General features: G+C 43.1%; 1 protein-coding gene across 3 annotated transcripts in view; it reads left to right on the top strand.

The window, feature by feature from the left end:
* Positions 1-19168, top strand: part of C9H3orf70 (chromosome 9 C3orf70 homolog) — a 39040-nt gene extending 19872 nt beyond the window's left edge. Inside the window, exons 2-3 of one of the 3 annotated variants that reach the window (XM_034781519.1) lie at positions 7799-8351; positions 15582-19168. In XM_034781519.1, coding sequence (XP_034637410.1) covers positions 8303-8351; positions 15582-16138 — 606 coding nt within the window. In that variant the 5' untranslated portion in view covers positions 7799-8302 and the 3' untranslated portion in view covers positions 16139-19168. The other 2 variants (XM_034781520.1, XM_034781517.1) reach the window with 2 other exon arrangements.
* The last annotated feature ends 979 nt before the right edge of the window (positions 19169-20147 follow it).

The following is a 20147-nucleotide window of genomic DNA, read 5'->3' on the forward strand; positions in this document are numbered from 1 at the left end:
AAGAAATGTTTCAGTAGGTCACTGACTGGCCAGAGGTCATGCCATGCTCAGTTCTTGGGGTACCAAAGTCCCATGGGAACCCCCCAGAAAGAGAGAGAGGTTTCAGAGGAAAAGGCTGCCTAACCGCCCTCCACGACCACCAAGGCATCATCTAAACAGCAGTTTTGATGGGTTGGTCAAGGATTCAAATTCTCCCACCCCTGTGATTTTACAGTTGTGTGTCCTTTAACCCATGTCCTGTCCTTTAGGGACTGACTTGTCCATTTCCATCGGGCTAGGGAGTGGATCACCATGGACCAATGATTCTTGGATGTCATAACATTGTGCTACACCATCCAGTTTTTGGCACTCCCTCTCTTCCATCCCACTTCCCTGACCCTCTCACGAGCTTCTAATAAGGCAGGATGTGGACTCTCTTCTTCTGCTAGAAGCAATAGAACTGGTCTCTTCCCCTTACAGGGACGGGGGGTTCTACTAAAAATATTTCCTAGTACCAAAGAAGTACGGAGGCTGGAGGCTGATCTTAATTCCAAGACAACTGTGAAGCTTGAAAAGTTCAGGATGTTTACTTTAGCAACTATAAGTCCTTCTCCAGAGGAAGTGGATTCATTTTCATCCCTCTGCCTATGAGATCCCTCCTTCCATATAACTATACACCCATTGCACAGGAAGTACCTACAGTTCTACATAGGCCAAGATCATTTGCAGTACTGAGTGCTTCCCTTCGGCCTATCTCGGCTCTAAGTGTTTTCAGATCAGATGCGGCACATGCCTCTGCAGTACTGTCTTCAGTTTTGGATCCTGTTCCAAAGCTCCCTTCTCCTACGGCAGGAGTTCTCAAACTGGGGGGCGGGACCCCTCAGGGGGTTGTGAGGTTATTACATGGGGGGTTGCGAGTTGTCAGCCTCCACCCCAAACCCCATTTTGCCTTCAGCATTTATAATGGTATTAAATATATAAAAAAGTGTTTTTAATTTATAAGGGGGGTCGCACTCAGAGGCTTGCTATGTGAAAGGGGTCACCAGTACAAAAGTTTGAGGGGAGTCAGTCTGAGACCACCGGTGACCACCCCCCACATGATCCCCACACTCTCCCCATCCCATCCCTTCCCACCTTATCTGGGGAGAGCCAGGGGAGGATGTCTCTGACCTGGCTGGAGGTGCTCCGGTGGGCCAGACTGGGCGGTGCAACCGCAGCATGTTCCAGCGGGCTGGGCCGGGCAGCGTGGCTGCAGCGTGCCTCGGCACCCGGGCGGCATGGCCACAACCTGCTCTGGGGGGTGGGGCTGAGCAGCACGGCTGCAGCCTGCCAGCCCCGGAGCTGCAGCTGCTTCGGAGGCTGGGGGGGGAGCAGCGTGGCCAGAAGCGGAGAGACTCTGGCCCCGCCTCTTCCCTTCTGTCTCTGCTGGCTGTGCTGCCTCTCCTTGCTCCCTCTGTTTGGGGGAGGGGCTGTGTCCCACCTCTCCTTCTCTATACCCGTTCATAAGCTGACCCCCGTCTCTGGTGCTTCCATTTTTTACTAAAAAAATTTGGCTTATGAATGAGTATATACGGTAATTTAGAAGGAATATGAGGATGTGACTTCCTGTGTCTTGGCTCATGGCTGCTGCTCTTCTAATATGGATGCGGGGGGAGGGGGAGAAGAATCTCAGACCTTACAATATGACTGCAGGAAAAGGCCTCTGACCTTACAGCACGTGCACATCTGAAGTGAAACATCTATAAGGGGACACATCTAAAAGAAGTACAGTTACTGCATAGGGTGAGTAATGTTTCCTTATGACAAACAATGGCTAAAAATGATCCTAAATCCATATTTTAAAAACATTACCCATTGCACCACATCTGTTCACCATTCACCTCTCCACTAACTTTTGTGAAGAGATCTGCTGACAAAGGAAAAAGTGTCATGGACAAATATCAGGCAGAGCTCAGTTTCAAACACTTCTTGTTAAACATTTACGAGAGACGCCCAGGATTTTTATCCCATTATAAGCCCTTTTATAAACACAACACAAACTATGTAGCCACTACCAGTCTCTACTATAACAAAGATACAGCAGAACTTAATCTCTTCCTGGACCTTATATACACTGAACTCTGCTTTTCATTGAATACAGGAACGTATTTTCCATCTTTTGGATCAGAAGCCAAGTACCCAAAGGAGAAAAGAGCACCTCTTAGATGTGTCCCAGGTTTTTTTTAGCAGAGCTACATTTTCCACCTAAGCAGAAATGGCAAGTGTTCCAACAAACTATTTCCTGTATATTTACCTGGTTCAGTACCTGCATCTTGACAAAGCATTGTAAATTACAGCAAGCATTCATCAGTGGAAGTGGTCTTCTGTAGCAGAATCCTTCAGCTTATTGAGTAATTATGAATTTAAAATATATATTAAATGGCAGATTAAAACATATATAAATTGTTAAAGATAGGTGGGGGAAAAACATCTCACTAAGGGTTTGATCCAACTCGTATTAACGTCAGTGGAAAGATTCTGTCTGTTTCCGTGGGAGTTGGGTTAGGCCCTATGTCCTTGGTGTAAGAACTGATGGTCCTGGCCTTTAAGATAGAAGGAGGTAAATTAGGCTTTGGTTGATTCCTTTTCCATAGAAAGGAGATGCCCTCCAATCCAACCATTCCAGCTTTGTGTGGGGTGATATTTTTAATAAGTTGAAGGTTATTCTCTTTGAAATTCCCATATGTTTTTGTCAGTGGGCATATAGCACTGTTAGTTGGTTACATTTACAGTCATTATGTTAGAGTAAGTAGGCTAACATTACTTTGTCACAGCTTTTGTACATAATTCCTTCAGGGAATATACCTTCTCATCCTGACTGACCCTTCCAAGCTGCAGAGCTTGGTGGCCATGGCTTTCTCAGAGAGAACTGATCATGTAAAACAAACGTTTTGTTTGTATGTTTAAAAAAAAATCAATTTGGGCTTAAAACTAGCTGTCTTTTAAAAAGCATTGAATATACTTTATTTTAAAAAAGATATGCTCCAAGTGCCAGTAACAGCAGCAGAAATCAGTTTATATAGAAGATTTATTTTTCATAACATGTAGAGCTCATCTGGGTGTGTGTTTGTATAAAGGTTTGTAGAGTTTTTTGCCTAAGGTGATTCCAACTCTCCATTATGCTACTCTTCATGGCTTGTCTTGGGATATGTTTGAACATATTTTCAGCTACTACAAGGTCAAACGATGTAGCTGGTAATCCTCTGTTAATAGAATAGCCACTGTTTCCCTCTACCCTGAAATTAGTGCCGGTGTGGCAGATTTCAGAGACATATTGTGAATTATGCCATTGCTAGCAGCATGCAGTACAAACCGCAAACATCTCAGATAACACCTGATCTGTCCCCCACCCTAATTTGATTTCTCAGCTTTTCTTTCAGAAGAGTAATTTAGACTGCTGCACCCCCTTCCCCACCTATGGGAAAACAAGGCTGTTGACTCAGATTTTAAGGTCAGATCCTCTAGTCTGACCTCCTGTACGTTCCAGGGCACAGAACCTCACTCACCCACTACTGCAATAGACCCACAACCTCTGGCTGAGTTACTGAAGTTGTCAAATCATGATTTAATGACTTCCAAGTTACAGAGAATCCACCATTTATTTTGACAAAGTTATAAACTTTATTACTGTGAACATATAGATGGAAATTCAAGGATTTTTCTATATATATCTTGTACCATAGAGTGTATTTTATTTTTTATTATATTTGAGTGCAAAGAAAAGACTCCAATTGTAAACAATAACATGTGAATTCAGCAGTTTTGATCAGCTGCCCATGTATGTATCAAACTGCTTCAGGTTCACAATGGAAAACACTAATCCGTGGATTTTTACTACTTTGTTAGCAATGGTCAGAGAGAACTCCTGAAGCTGAGGACATTATTTCCCATCTAAAGTGAACTTCTTAGTTCAAGTGGCAGTAATTTCCCCAACAAACTAAACATTCCAGCATGCTGTAAATCTTCTCTTGCTCTCTCCCTGCAGAGACTTATTTTTTGTTGCTTATTCCATCAGTTTCTCCCTCTTTCTCCTGCCCACCCCAACATCCATAGCTAAGGCTTGGAAAATCTAACGAACATCTAATAACCAGAGAATGAAGCCTACTAGCCAAAGTCAGATACAAAAGATGGGGCTGTCCCCTCCGCTGGGAAGAGGCATCAGCCAGCTGTAAAGCTAGCCCCCTGCTCCCAATTCTGGGATTCCTCACACTGTTTTCCTTGGACCCAGCTTGAGAGTTACAGCTTTTGCATTGGCCCCTGGCTTGTTGGTGTTTAAGTATAAATGCCTCCCATGTGATCTGGCACTAGAAAGGAGAAGGGTCTATCCTTCCGCACCCCAGGTTACCTGGCCAAGGCATTGATCAATATTTCCCCATATTCTCAGCCTCCCTAAACTGGAGGGATACACAAGCTTTATAAAGTCTGTAAACCAAGTCCAATTTCAAGAAAAAGGAAAATTAGAATAACAGAGTTGAAAAATGAGTTTTGGAAACCAAAGTAAGTGAAGGACTGTGACTGAAGAAAGACAGAACCTTCTGTTGAAACATAGAGCAACTTTTATACCAATTGTTGCATAACTTAAGGCATTTTCCAACCTTTTCTGTTCATCTCTTGCCTCCAGATCCCAGCAAAACTCATTTGGCAACAGAAAAGCCCTGTCCAGGAAGTTCTTCTTTCATGTTTGACATAAATCTATCAGAGAGACAAGGTGGGTGAGGTAATATCTTTTATTGGACCAGCTTCTGTTGGTGAGAGAGACGAGCTTTAGAGCTTACACAGAGCTCTTCTTCATGTATGAGATAAGCGCGAAAGCTTGTTTCTCTCACCAACAGAAGCTGGTCCAATACAAGATATTACCTCACCCGCTTTGTGTGTCTAATATCCTGGGACCAACATTGCTACAACTTCACAGCATAAATCAGTAATGGCTAGCATGTCCCTTCACCACAATACAATTCACTTTGTTAATGCATTGAGAAGCCTGTGGTGGCTTTTTAATCGTGTATAGAAAAGGATGGGGGCGTCTAAAGTATTCCTTCTTTGTTATTTTCATATCATAACCACTGTAGTTTGTAGAAATCTTACTAAGATGCGTCAGCCTTACAATATCCTGCTGTGAAGTCTCTGCTTAGAAATGGGGAGATTATAAAGGAAGGGTAGAAATTTGTACTGTAATTTAATTTTTTGAAAGTAAAAAATATGAGGGGAAAAATGCATGACTAAGGAGTTTGTTTGGTTATCTACAAACAAAAATGGAGCCTTAACGTTTTTGACCAAGAATTTCCTTTAGGATTGGGCCCTTCTATTTGAACAATGATAGTGCTAGGAAAGGAAACCCAGACAGTGCAAACCAAACCTCTTTATACTTGGTGATTGCCCAGAATCTTCGACACCATAGATCAGTCAGGCAACTCATTATTATATTGTAACTACCATCCTAGTAATCGCATGTTGTATATATAATAATTGTTGAAACGGATCTTTAATGGCCCACATCTGGGCGGATTGTTACTGGTACCAGTGAAAATTCAGAAACAGTATGCTTAATTTATTTAAGTAATTTATTTGAGAAGGAATCACAAAAGCGTTATAGAATACACATCTCCCTAATAAGCCTCAATTCCCCAAACATAAAATCTCAGTAACATTGCTGGCCTTACACAGTAGCCTGACTGGCAAACAAAGCAGGTCTAACTACCAGTCCTAGATGGAGACTTCTTTTCTTCTCTTCTTCTCCCCTCTCAGGTACTTGGTCTGTCAAATGTCCCCTGAAGCAGGGTCTTGTTACCCTGAGGCCTTCTGGTTCAAAAGACCTACAAAAGTCCCTTGTAGCAGGGTCCTGGTTATCCCAAGGCCTTCTGTCTTACAGTGTCATGGAGCCCTTCTGATGTTAATTGGGGAACTAACTAATTTACTCTGCTTAGCATTTATACCTTTTGTTCTCAAAGGAGTCCCAGGGCATATTTCATTACTGGTTTTCTCTAATTAATATTTTAGAAGGGGGCTGCAAAACAGAGACAGACGAAATATCAATTGATGTTTACCCTCTCATCAAACATTCACTTGAGCCCTTAGCCTGATGCCATTCAGAGGGGTCATTTTGATAAGCTCACTGATAGCATGTTTTTACATTTTCTTTACCTGATGAGCTGGTTCTCGGCTGATATATTCCAAAAGTCAATGTTGAAACATACACACACACAGAGCCTTTATTAACCATTCAAGTGCAATTTCAGCACTTTCAGTAAATTCCACACCAACTGTCTGATGCTAAGAGAATCCTGCCCCCAGAATCCTCTAGCAAATTCAGACGTACCAAGTCATACCAAACTCATGCTTATCACATTCATTCATATCAGCCACAGTAATTCACAATAAAATGGCACCATCCCAACAATAATATTTGAGATGTAATTCTCTCAAAGTACTTTACATAAAGGTGGGTATTATCTCTGTGGGTTTTAGCTCTCAGATGTTAACTGACTTGCCCAATGTCAAACTGAATTGGGAATAGAATGTGTTTCCTGATGTTCCAGTCCCCGCTCTAAGCATATTAAGCTGTACAGCATCCACCGTGGTTTTTATCATATGACATTATTTGGCTATACTTATTTAGGACTATGCTATCCTTTTCCTCAAACAAAGTGAAAACAACCACATATAGTTCAGAAAGTCCTCTGAATGGAGCAGGAGCCTGACAAAGGGGTTGGCTTAGATGTGGGCATCATTCAAGGACACCAAAAGAAAACATAAAAGGTGTGTTGGCCTACACAAGGGGGAACCACATTCATACTCCATGTGTAGTATGCACATTCCAATAGTACCCTGCATTCCCTACTCCTGGAATTGTAAGGCACACACCAAAGGGGGTGCACGGTGGTTGAACTTTTTGGAAAAAACCCCAATGTGTCCCCAGAGATGGTAATTTTTAGACACTCCCTGTCTCCTTGATGTGGCATGGGGACAAACCCCATGATTTTGGAGCCCTGTTACAGGCACATGCTGTATGTTTGTATTGACTAAAATAATAAAGTATTCTGTGTTTTCAGAGGACAGGATCTGCATTTTGAGATATGTTACACTTTGGCAAGCCAGCCAGGAGGGGTTGTGAGCTTCTGGTCCCTGAAGCTGGAAAACAGTCCCTCCAGAGAACAGAACCTAAAAAGCTACACATCTAGCACCTGCAAGTAGGCGTAGTGCAGGGGATGTACTGAGCACAGGAAACAAAGATGGCTAGTGCTGAGCTGGGAAATATACGCATACAGCTAGAGAGGCAGTTTTACCAGCTATAGAGTGAAGATCTCGTTATTTGTGATCACTTAAATGTTTCAGGAGAGAATTGAAGCAGAGTTATAGGAAAGACCTGGTTAGCTCTAATTAGATATATTAATCAAGTCTCTGTCACTGGACCTAACCAGTCGGCCACTAAGGAGGAAAACAGGAGAGAATGCAATCCCAGGGAGAGAAACACAGCAATACGAGCTCTGCAGTGTGCACCCCAGCTACAAGTGGAGTTCAAAGTGACAGGATAGATTGGCTGTTTGAATCAGAAGGTTGGATGAAGTTTTTCTAGTGCAGATAGGAACAAGACCATGAAGGGGCTATGCAGAACCTTGAAGTAATGGAAGCAGTGGTTAAAGCAATTACCCCTGGAACAAGCCCTTGGAGTTAGATGGAAGGAAATAGTACCATGACATTACCAAAGCTGAGAATTTTAAGATCCTACTGTGAAGTGATGGATGCAACTGAACTGTATCGTAATCTTTCCAGTGCTGCCTAGGGTCCTAAAGATACACCTCAGGATTTCTTGGTACTTGCCTTGGATTTGTGACAGGAAGTACAGCTTGCATCACAGGAAGTTGATTCCACTCTGAAGTACAACCCACTCCTCGTGCAAAATATGTTCCTTCTTTCAGTCTCCAGTGGGCTGCAGAATAACAACATTCAGACTTTATAGTCTCTTCATCTGTGGCTGAACTATCTCCGAGATGGCTCAGTCACAGGTAAAGCTCTTTTGGAGAAACTAAATATTGTAACTGGCAGGAAAAGAGAAAAACACAAAGTAGCAAGAGAGGCACGAGGAAAAGCTGCAGACCCAATGTAGTACAACAGGCCTTTGTTGTTGGTGAGCCAGAGACTGACGAGATAGCAGCACCAATTTAAAAAAAAATAACTTGTGTCAGCAACTTAATGGATGAGATTGGAGAATTGAAAAGAAGCCTAGCAGAAGTAAGAGCTACAAGTGGAGATTGCTGTTATCAAGCTGGTTCTGAAGGTACCCGTCATGACAGAAGGAGACCGCTCCAATCCATCCCACAGAAAGCTCTTCAGAGGTGAGGCCATCTCAACTGCTAGATGGAGGGCAAAGGTGATACATGCAACCACTGTTTGCGGTGAGGGAATGAAGAGCGCTACTAATCTGGATATCATAATGACACCCCATGGAATGGACTGGAAGGGAAACTACACCCAGTTGCTCCAAAGGTACCTCAAGGGACCAGCCAGGCCCAAAGATCCCAGAGACAGTTGCCATAAATAAGAAATTGAGAAATCCATGGGACTATTAGAACTAGACATAGAATCATAGAAATTTCAGACTGGAAGGGGCCTCTATAGATCATCTAGTTCAGTCACTTGCACTGAGGCAGGACTAAGTATTATCTAGACCGTCCCTGACAGGTGGTTTTCTATCCTGTTCTTAAAAATCTCCAATGACAGAGATTCCATAACCTCCCTAGGTAAAATGTTCTAGTGCTTAACTACCCTGACAGTTAAGATTTCCCTAAACCTCCCTTGGTGCAATTTAAACCCATTGCTTCTTGACCCCCCCCCCCCCGAACGATGGAAGTTTCAGCTCTGTAAAGTGGCAGTGTAGACAGTGGTACAGCGCTGGAAGCTATTCCTCTTGCGGCGGTGATTTTATTACAGAGCTGGGAGAACTGGAGCCACAATTACACAGCCAAGTTAAAGAACTGTCGGCTGTGATTACTACAGTTAAACCTAGCCTATTTTACCCGTTTGTACTGAATACTTCGGCTACTTTCTTACTGGTATGCCGTAATGGCCTGTACTGGCTTACTTTCACCTGTTTTTCTAGACCTTTTAATCTCTTTTTGTTGCTGTCCGGTGAACTTTCTCCAATTTGCACATCTTTCATGAAGTGTGGTGTCCAAATCTGGACACACTGCTCTAACTGAGGCCTTATCGGTGCTGAGTAGAGTGGAAGAATTACACTTAAAACACTCCTGTTTAATACATTCCAAAATGATGTTTGCTTTTTCTTTTCTTTTTTTCCTCCCAACCATTTTACATTGTTGACTCATAATTAGATTGTGATCCACTATAACCCCCAGATCCTTTTCTTCACTACTCCTTCCTAGCCAATCATTTCCCATTTTGTATTTGTGCAGTTGATTTGTTCCTTACTGAATTTCATGCTATTTATTTCAGACTATTTCTCCAGTTTGTCAAGATCACCCCAAATCCCTCCTTCCCAGCCCCATCCCAGAGTCTGCACCCCTAGCCAGAGCCTTCATTTCCCCCCCCCCGCACCCCAACTCCCTGCCCCAACTCTGATCTCCCTCCTGCCCTCCGAACTCCTTGGTCCCAACCCAGAGCACACTACTACAACCCAAACCCCTCGTCCCCACCCCAGAGTCTGCACTCCCAGGCAGAGCCCTCACATCCCTCCCACACTCTGAATCCCTCTGCTCTAGCCCAGAGCCCTCTCCTGCACCCCAAATCCCTTGTCCTTGGCTCCACACCAGAGCCCACACCCCAAGCTGCAGCCCTCACCCCCCTGCATCCCAACCCCCTATCCCAGCCCAGATCCCGCTCCTGCACCCTGAACTCCTCATTTCTGGTCCCATCCCAGAGCCCTCACCTCCTCCTGCACCCCAACCCCCCCGAGCCAGCTCAGTGAAAATGAGCAAGTGAGTGAGGGTAGGGAGAGCGAGCGACAGAAGAAAGGGGGGATGGAGTGAGTGGGGGGGCAGGGTCTCAGAGGAGTGGTGGGGGCAGGGCAAGGGTGTTCAGTTTTGTTTAAGTAGAAAGTTGGTAACCCTATTTGATGGCTTTTGAATGGGGTTAAAGCAGCATCATTGTGGGACACTGGTGCACAGGTGTGCATAGTGCCATGCACATGGGTGAAGGAGTCCCTCCCTAATGTACCAGTAAGGGAGCTCCTGAGGTTGCTTGAGAGAGATCAAAGCCTGAGCCTCGCAGCTGCTACTGGCACCCCCGTTGCCTATGACAGGTGGGTTGAAACACATTTTCAGTAGCAGACCCCATACTGCTCACAGCTCAGGAGATGGAGATTCCTGTCATGTACAGTGTCATTTATCAGGTTATTAAACAGCATTGTCAGGAATGGCCAACCCACCATGGTCATTTGTCAGCAGCTCTTCCCCATGTTCAGCAGAAAACAATGAATATGTTGGTACTCTTTCTGAAGGCAACAAAGTCCAGGGACCTTGGTATGGTAGGAGTAGGGAAATGTGGACTCACAGGTAAAAAAGGGGACATAATACACTTGAAATGTTGGGCTCATAGTTTGCCTTTCTGCTAGTCTAAAAGCCGTGGCTGAGCCAGGGATTCAGGGTCAGTGGCCGGAAGGGTTAGAACTTAGGGAGAACCTACTCCGAATTCTCCAGGGGTCATCACGTAAGGTCAGTATTCTCATCAGTTCAACCTGCTGAATGGTAAAATGTCCAGCCAGGTGTGCAGTGAAAACTCAGCGAAGGGCAGTCACTGTCCTTGTTCTGTGAGGGAAAAAAACTAAAAATAACCAAGACAAAGCAGTTCGATTTTGCTTGTATATGCATTAGGAAACTTAATCGCTAAGTTTTTATTTGGGCAGACATTGATGGCACAATGGAATTGTCTGTCAGAATTACACACAGTGCAGTGAGTGGTGGTAGACTATGTGTAGGTGGGTAGAAGTGTTTTTTTTTTTTTTTTTTTTTTTACTTTGGTATAATAACCTTAAAATGTGTTCTTTGTTCCTGATTTTCTAGTGTGGTTGGTTTTAGAAAACAAACAAAAACCTACTGTGTGTAAACTGGAGCCAGCCAATATTTTTCATATGAAAAGTTTTTTTCTTTTTTTAAAAAAGTCCTTTTTTGAAAATGAATTTTTTCACTAAAAAATCAATGTGTTTGAAAATTTTTGTGCCTTTCACAATTAAAAAAACCCTATTAAACACACAATTGAAAATTTTTGTTCACCAAAAATCTGGTTTTAGGTAAACTAAAAGTGTGATGGTCATTTTGAATGACAAATATCAGGGGCAGAATTGTGTAAACACTTTTGAAACCCCCGTTGGGTCTGTTAAGATCTCTTCTAAATGAAAACAATGTAGATTTTTTTTGCAAAACTAGTTTTTCACTTTCAGGCTGGCTCTTGTGATTTCTTCTGAAAAGCCCATTGTATTTTCACTGGTAGCCCATGGCAGTGGACTCTGGGGCAATTGCAGAAGTGCTTGTTTCACCATAATTTCTGTCTGACTGATGCTAAATTGCTGGCAGGAATGCTGAGTGCTCTGGACTCAGGTTTGTATGGTGGGAAGAAACCATCTTTCTTGACAGCAGAGAGAGAGGGAAGTCCCCCTCTTCCCGTCTCCAAAAAAAGCAGCAGGGAGCAGCAAGAGAGCAATGGGTAGCTGCACTGGAATGCCCACAAGCCCCTAGAATCAGTGAGCAGGAAAACCTTGTTTCATCCAGGGTGTCTCTTCCCACTGCCTGGGAGCCTCAGATATCCGATCGTATGTGAGGATTTCCATCTCAACACAAGTATGTGAAATCTATGAATTGGACATATCCTTCCTGTGAGAAGGATCAAAGAGAAGCAAATCTGGGATGCTGGAGGCAGCTGTATCACAGTCTCTTTCCTAGGGTTACCATATTTCAACACTGAAAAAAGAGGACACTCCATGGGGGCCCTGGTCCTGCCCCAACTCCGCCCCTTTCCCGCCCTTATTCCAACCCCTTCCCCAAAGTCCCTGCCCCAACTCTGCCCCCCTCCTCTGAGCACCCCGCATTCCCCCTCCTCCCTCCCGCTCTGATCTTGGTTGGGGGTTGCTAAGTGCTTCCCTACTCCCCACTCGCCCTGCAGCCTCTGCGACCCCCCTTGCCCTGCAGCCTCTGTGACCCCTCACACCCCCCTGCCCTGCAGCTCCTGTGACCCCTGCTCCCCACTCGACCTGCAGCTCCTGTGACCCCTGCTCCCCACTCGCCCTGCAGCCCCTGCACCCCCCCCCGCCCCTGCAGCCTCTGTGACCTCTGCCTGGCGGGGGGCTTCGGAGGCTCAGAGGCGACTGGGGCGGCGCGGGTCCCTGCAGCCCCAGCACACGCCGCACTCCCCACCGCCTCCTTCCTGCCGCCGCCGAGCACGTCCCCTGGCCTGTCCCTGCTGGAACAGCTCCCGCGGTGCCGGGGCTGCAGGAAGTGTCCCCCAGTGGCCGAGGGGTCCCCGCCCACGAGGGAAGCCCGAGCCGCTGGCTGGGCCCGGCCTCCCAATGGTCCTGCAGGCTCGGCTGGGGTGCACGGTCCGCCCGGCCTGCGGGGGCAGCAGCGGCCCCTCCGCCGCCTTCTGCGGCTGCGCCCCCCCCCGAGCTCGCTACAATGTAGCCGGGGTGGCTGGGCTGCACTGCGGATCGTGCTGTGGCCGAGCGGACCCTGGCTTATGCCTTCATATTTCCCCGGACATGTTCGGCTTTTTGAAAATTCCCCCCGGACGGCGATTTGATTGGACCAAAAAGCCGGACATGTCTGGGGAAATCCGGAGGTATGGTAACCCTATCTTTCCTGTCTCTATGCCCATGTCCAATATCTGTTAGTTCACTGGTTTGACTGCTTCTGGAATCCTGTGCCAGTTCTGGTGCCCAGAATTCAAGAAGGATGTTGATAAATTGGTGAGGGTTCAAAGAAGAGCCATGAGAATGACTAAAAGATTAGAAAACCTGCCTTATAATGATAATAGAACGAGCTCTTTGAATCTTAGCTTAATAAAGAGAAGGGTAAGGAGTGATTTGATCTACATGGGGGACAAAAATTTAATAATGGTCTCTTCAGTCTAGCAGAGAAAGGTCTAACACAATCCCATGGCTGGAAGTTGAAGCGAGACAAATTCAGACTGGAAATAAAACATTAAATTTTTAACAGTGTGAGTAATTAACCATTGGAACAATTTACCAAGGGTTTTGGTGGATTCTCCATCACTGACAATTTTAAAATCAAGTTTGACTGTTTTTCTAAAAGCTCTGCTCTAGGAATGATTCTGGGGAAGTTCTCTGGCCTGTGTTACACAGGAGGTCAGACTAGATGATCACAATGGTCCCTTGTGGCCTTGGGATCTGATGTTACACTCCACAGCACTAAGTGTTTGGATGGCTACAAACGATCCAGTCATTAATTCCACTGTTGGTACCAGGACGGGGTTGAAGTGAGGAGAGTTTGGTGTGACACTGTTCCTAGTGATAATTCACAACCTTGTAATGCATTAGGGCTTTTGAAAAGGATGATCAGAACATAGGCCAAGTTACATAAATCTCCATGACTCCCAGCTTGTACAGAGGTAGGAGACTATTTGCAAGTCCTGCTAAACCATGGATGTGTCACTAGATCCAGCTCTGTGTCTCCTAGAGGTGGCAATATTAGGCACTCCCTGCCCTGGCCGGTTGGGGTTGCTGTGGTCTGACACTTCTCACACAGAGTCCTAAGTCTCTGCTGTGCACAACAATGGGTGCTGTATGTTTGCACTGACTGAAATAATAAAGAATCCTGTGCTTTCAAAGGACGAAATCTGCATTTTGAACCATGTTAGGCAGTGCTGAACCTCGTCATCAGAAAGCCGTCCAATAACTTTATTTCCTTTTAAGCTACATCTTCATAATAAGAATGAGAGGAAATGCCTTCCATTCACTTTGAAACAGTCCCCTTGCTCAAAAGCCCCTCCTGGTTAGCAGCCTCAAAAGGCAACCACCTGTAATCTGCTAAAGAATGGCTTATGGTAGGCCCATGTTTAAAAAAATTCCCAAAGCAAATATAGAAATCAAACTAAATACAGCTAGAAACAATCCAGCTAGAGAGGCTCCAGTGCCCTGTAAGTGGGAGATTTTTTTTTGAGATTCAAATGAAATTCATTGTGAAATGTGTTTTTTGGGTCTAGTTTTGACTAATGTGAGTTAAAAGTCAGGAGAGGAAATATCTAGGGGCAGACAGTGAAAACATCAAAGGCCTGCTTTGGGGGGAGCCCTGCTCCAGTGTATACTGAGCTCATCATAATTTTGAGAGACCCTACAGAAAGTGGTATGGATGGTTAAGCCACAGGACTGGGAGACTTCTAGACAGTCAAAAAGAGCAAGATGCTAATGAGGGGAACTGCAACAAAAATCCATGTCTTTGATATTAAATTTCTTGCTTACAAACTTAAACATTCACTCTGGTATATGCCCATGTGTGCCTGTATGGTTCTTTGCCTCTGGATCAAAAGATTGTAACTTCTTAGTGCACAGCAAGGCTTGGCTGAGCGCACACAGTCCATTACTCATGGTAGGGAGTGCACCCCTTCAGAACAAAAGTTATGCAGATGTCCGTACAGCTCAGCTGTGGTAGCTTAGAGTCCAGGGAACTTTTAGGGAAAAAAAGATGGAGGATAAACAGTGTTCCTTCTCCACCTATGGTGGATGTCCCAGTCTGAGCTGTTGTTAAGCACATAATGACTACTTTGTTTGCTTAACTCCTGCTTATCGAGCTCTGCTAGGTTCTAAAGTACTTGGGATACCCAAAGGATTCTATTAGATGTGTACAAAAAGGGGTTTTTGTTTTTACCTACTTACAGCTCTGGCATTGGAAATTTAAATAATTTACAGCTTATTTTTTTCTTCTTAGATAACCCTTGTGCTTGTAACTGTTCTGTAATTGAGCTTTATAGTTTGTGAAAGTCATAGTAAGACTTAAACCTTTTAGAAGGTAATTATGTAAACTAAATGCTGCATTTTATGGTCCTTTGAGGTAGTCTCAGTTTTATGTCTTTCATAACAAAGTACTGGTTTTTAGTTCTTTCTCCTTATTTCTTTCTTTAGCATAGCTTTACAGACTCCCTGTTCAGTTCAGCATTGGAGTCCTCCATACAACCAACATAATCTATTTTCCTATTACATCGCCAGATCATCAAAATGCCATCCGCACTCCCAGAGCTTTGGAGTTCCTTTATTTTCTGCCTTAAAATTCCATCTGCTAACTACATAGAGGCCGTTTTGAGACTAGAGAAAGGGAACTGAAAATACACTAACAAAATGAACTCACAAAGAATAGACTAATTAATGTTAAAACGATTCAGTTCATCAAAGGAAATATCTGTCAGGACTGATCCCTGTTTAAAGGTCAAGATTAACGTGAAATATTTTTCATAGGCATTTTCTGATTGCTTTCTTTTGTTTTTTAAACAAGTTTGGTGAAACACCATGTATTTTTGTTTTTTATTGATGAACTAGTAATAATAGAATGATATAATCTGTTTGTAGCAATTATGGTTTTTAACGGTTATTTTTATATTCCCTACAGGTAAATATGTCTATCAGCCAATGACTCCTGTGGAACAGCTTCCAAGCACTGAAATACCTATCCAACCTAGGGAATCCACAAACACCATTCAGATCTCGGTCTCACTCACTGAACACTTCTTGAAGTTTGCACCTGTCTTCCAGCTGCCGTTACCCCCTGACTCCCCACGATACTGCACAATTTCCGACCTCTTTATCGACAATTATCGTGTGAAATGCATCAATGGGAAGATGTGCTATGTCCAGCGGCAGCCTCCCGCTGCGCCACATAAAATGAAGCCTGAGGAGCTTGCTGTTCGCAATGCCTTAATTTCAAAAGAGAACAATAAACCAAAAATAGATCACTGCTCTTCCCCTTCCAGCTCCGAGGACTCTGGGATCAATGCTGTTGGGGTTCCCTTTATGGAGTCGTGTGATGAGGACACTGAGGAGGGGGCAGAGCTAAGTTCTGAAGAAGATTATAATCCAGACAGCAGTTGGGAGCCAGACGAATGCCCCCTTCTGTCACCCTCACAGTGTGAACTGGAAGTGATCGAGACTATAGAAACCACCGTGTGACATGCCGTGTTAGAATCAGTCCCACATACACTAACCAATATTGCTTTTATAGCATTTATATTTGCTTTCTTTCTGACAAGTCCTTTTTTCCAGTGCACTTGACTTTTCAACCTCCTCACAGAAGAGCAGTAACAAGACTTGCACATCAATGAGTTAGTTATTTGAATAACTAATTCTACCAATTAATTTTAATGTGCTCCCTCACTAATCGGAACTCACATTTCTACATTTAAGCGATGATAAAAAAATTATATGGCTTTTATGACAAAGTGGGCCTTATCTTAGTCTGGGTCGCTTCCTTTGCAGTTAATTGTAACAAGAATTGCACCCTCCTGCTGTTTTCTTCTATCGGGACATTTATGATGTACTTTCACAGCACAGGGGTATTACAAAGCAGCATGGGGAAGGTTATGCAGTTGGCCTGATGGCCGAGAAGTCTTTATTCTCTCCTTCTGTCACACAAACGCATACATCTATGCCCAGTTTGGAGATCCGAGGTACTTCCTCTGTCCTCCTGCCAAAGGCTCCCCCAATATCTGCACTGGAGAAAGGGGTGTGCTGTGATTCCTTTCAAACCCTATCCGTTCCCCCTCTTGCAGCTGGTGAGAGAGCAGTGCAAAGTGCCTCCTACCCTCTTCCAGGCTATGCATAATTCATCCACAATAGCTAAGCTCCTGCTAACTTAAAAGCCAGGGACTGAGCTAAACTCCACTGATGAGTGAATTGTTTTGCTGCCAATATATCATTGAGCCAGAGCCAGCCATTCTTTTTGTGACTTAAACAAAAAAGAACGGCGCTAGTTTTTGTTTGTTTTTATTTTAAGTGGAGATTTCGGTTGTAAAAAAGGCCACTTCGGATTTAGCTGTGAAGTGACAGCTAAAGGAGAGAGAACTCAATCAGAAATGGTTCCAAAATAACACGAATGTTCTGTGAAGAACCATCCTGCATTGAAAGGAGGGGTGGGATAGATGAACAAATAGTTCAGTTCTGCCCTTTATCCGTCTGAATATTTGCATCATCTTTGGTTTGATTAGGGTTTAGTTTAATTAGTCCAAACTGTTGCCATTGCTAAGACCAGGTCTGAATCTGACTTTAAGACAAATGCTAAAGACAACAGATTGGGATGAAGAGTTGCAGGACAGAAAATGATAAATTGGTCTAACACTTTTCCTCAAGCCCTTCTTTCTGATTTGATCTCCTAAGTGTGTTTATGCTATTTCCTCCAAATTTAAATGTATTAGCACTGATTAGATGAAAATCTTGATAAACAAGGATTATCTACCTTAACTAAGATTTTAAAGTCCCAATGTACATGTATTTGTTATAGAGTTGTTAAACAATACTGGATTACAGTTACCAATAGTCATGCTATTAAGAAATACATGTCTGTGACACCTTAGTTTGTCTGTGTGCATTTTAGCTGGAGAATGATGGATTCTAAATCACACTTAAGCAAGATGGTAAAATAAACATTTTTCTGACATGCTTCAGTCCCTTGATAACCTCTAAATGTATTGTTGTTCTTTGACAAGTTCTGTATGACTGAACCAGTTAGGTACAGTCGTAATAACAGTTCTGTTTTCTGACTGTAAACATAGCCTTGCTGTAATTCTTTTGTTTGCTATTTACTTTTCAAAATTATTGGAGAGAATAAGGATATATAAACGTACAGATTTAGTTATCAGTACTAGAATCTCTTACTCTATGTTGTAGAATGGAAAAATCTTTACCACTGTATCCTGACTTATTGGTAATTTTTATATACTTTGTAATCGACACCTTTAGAAAATATTTAGACTACAGTGTGTGTGGTAGGAATTTAACATGAATTGTTATATAAAGTAACGTACTTTTTGACTAAAATAACACTTTGAGAGGAGAAATAATAGGTTTTATAATTTTGATGAAGTATATAAACAGTGCAGTGCTTGTTAAACAGATGAGGAATTCGGCCCATGTGCATGAGCAGATACAGTCTTACCAGGCACTTCAAGAAACATGCTGTTTGGTTGACATTTAAAGGAAGATTATAGAAAAAGCTATTTAAATGGGATTTTTTTTTTTAATATGGGATTTACCTTTCTTGGGTAACCAGGGTTTTTACTTTGGTGGTGGTCTGTCTTAAGCATTCTCATGAGTTTCATAGGTAGAAGAAAACATTAATTTAATTAATGCTATTGAATTTGTATTATAATCCTTCAAATGTCATTTGAGACTCTGAAGAATCTGAAAATCTGTCATCTTGTGGCCTGCCTGGCTGATTTAGCCCCCTGGAGGGGTTCTTCCTGTTGATGACTAAGTGTATTTTCAGGGATCTAACATTGTCAGAGGGGCCCTACTGGAGAGAACAGTGGAAATAATTACAAATTATATTTTGGTGTAGAAACAGAATATTGAAAAGGTAACCCGAGACCTCAGTAATCTGAAGGGGGAGACATCCCTTCTTCCTTTGAACTTACGCAAACACGCCTGCTGTCAGCAGGGCTATAATAGTGTCTAGTGAAAATTATTTGGGTAGTCATGACTAAGATTAACTTAATATCCTCTGGTGACACAGATTCCATATCATCATTGTGTCAGGATACATTTCCTTCCAAACTGTTAGTAATTACTGTGTTTGTCTCTTTACCATGATCTCTTTAAAAGTCTTAAGCACAATGGGCTAAATCCTAACTTGTATTACACCCTATAGAACCCCATGGATTTTAGTGGAGTGCTTAGGGATAGGGAAGGGCAAGATTTGGGCAAATGTTTTAACAGCTAATTCTATAATACATTTCTCAAATTTATGTTCAGTTCTTGAACCAGACTCTGAACAGATCGCTCTGTGTGTACTACTTCAGAAAAATACTACTTTCTTAAATAAATGTGATTTGTTTTCTTTTGCACAAGCACAGACTTAGGTAGATTTCTTTTACAGAATACCTTTCTGATATCAAAGTTATATGTTCTAATTTGAGTAACTGAGGAGTGTCCTATTTCAGGTGTATGTATTTCCTCTTTAATAAAATACTAAACCATTGAAGCACAGCTTGTCTTAAGTAACTCTGTATCCTACATATTAGAGTGAAGTGTTTCACAGTTTTAAAGTAACAGTCACTCTGCCCCAATTCAGCAAGATGTCTAGCTTTCCGGACAGAAGTAGCTGTGTTGAAGTCATGTGTTTCAGTACCTTGCAACATTGGAGCTTCGATCACAAACATTGTTTGAAAGTTTAAACAACACAACACAAGTTCTGACTTGAATTTAAATAAGGGAGACTATTAATGGATACTGGTGTCCATGCTTCCACAAGGATGTTAACAAATTGGAAAGGATTCGGAAAAGAGCTACAAGATAATTTGAGGTCTGGAAATCATGCCATATAGTAAGAGAGTAAAGAAGCTCAGTCTATTTAGTTTATCTAAGGCCTGGTCTACCCTGGGGGGGAATCGATCTAAGTTACGCAACTTCAGCTACATGAATAACTTAGCTGAAGTCGACATACTTAGATCTACTTACCGCAGTGACGACACCATGGTAAGTCGACGGCTGGCGCTCCCGCGTTGACTCCGCCTGCACCTCTTGCCCTGGTGGAGTACCGGAGTTGACAGGAGAGCACTCGGCGGTCAATTTATCCTGTCTAGACTAGACACGATGAATCGACCCCCGCTGGATCAATCACTGCCCCTCGTGCCAGCGGGTAATGTAGACAAGCCCTAAGAGAAGGTTGCAGTAACTTGATCAGTCTACAAGTTCCTATATGGCAAAGAGATTTCTAATAGTAGAGATCTTTCTAATCTAGCAGAACATGGCATAATAAGGTCCCATGGTTGGAAGCTACAGCTAGACAGACTCAGACAAAAGGTAGGTACATCTTTTTAGCAGTGGCTGTAATTAACTATTGGAACAATTTATGTAGTGATGTGGTGGATTCTCCATCACTGTTTTTAAATTGAGACTGGATGCCTCTTTAAATTATGCACAAGAAATCAAATAAATTACAGGCTTGAATCAGGAATCAGTGGGT

The sequence above is a fragment of the Trachemys scripta genome, chromosome 9 (genome assembly GCF_013100865.1).
Source record: "Trachemys scripta elegans isolate TJP31775 chromosome 9, CAS_Tse_1.0, whole genome shotgun sequence".
NCBI lineage: Eukaryota > Metazoa > Chordata > Testudines > Emydidae > Trachemys > Trachemys scripta.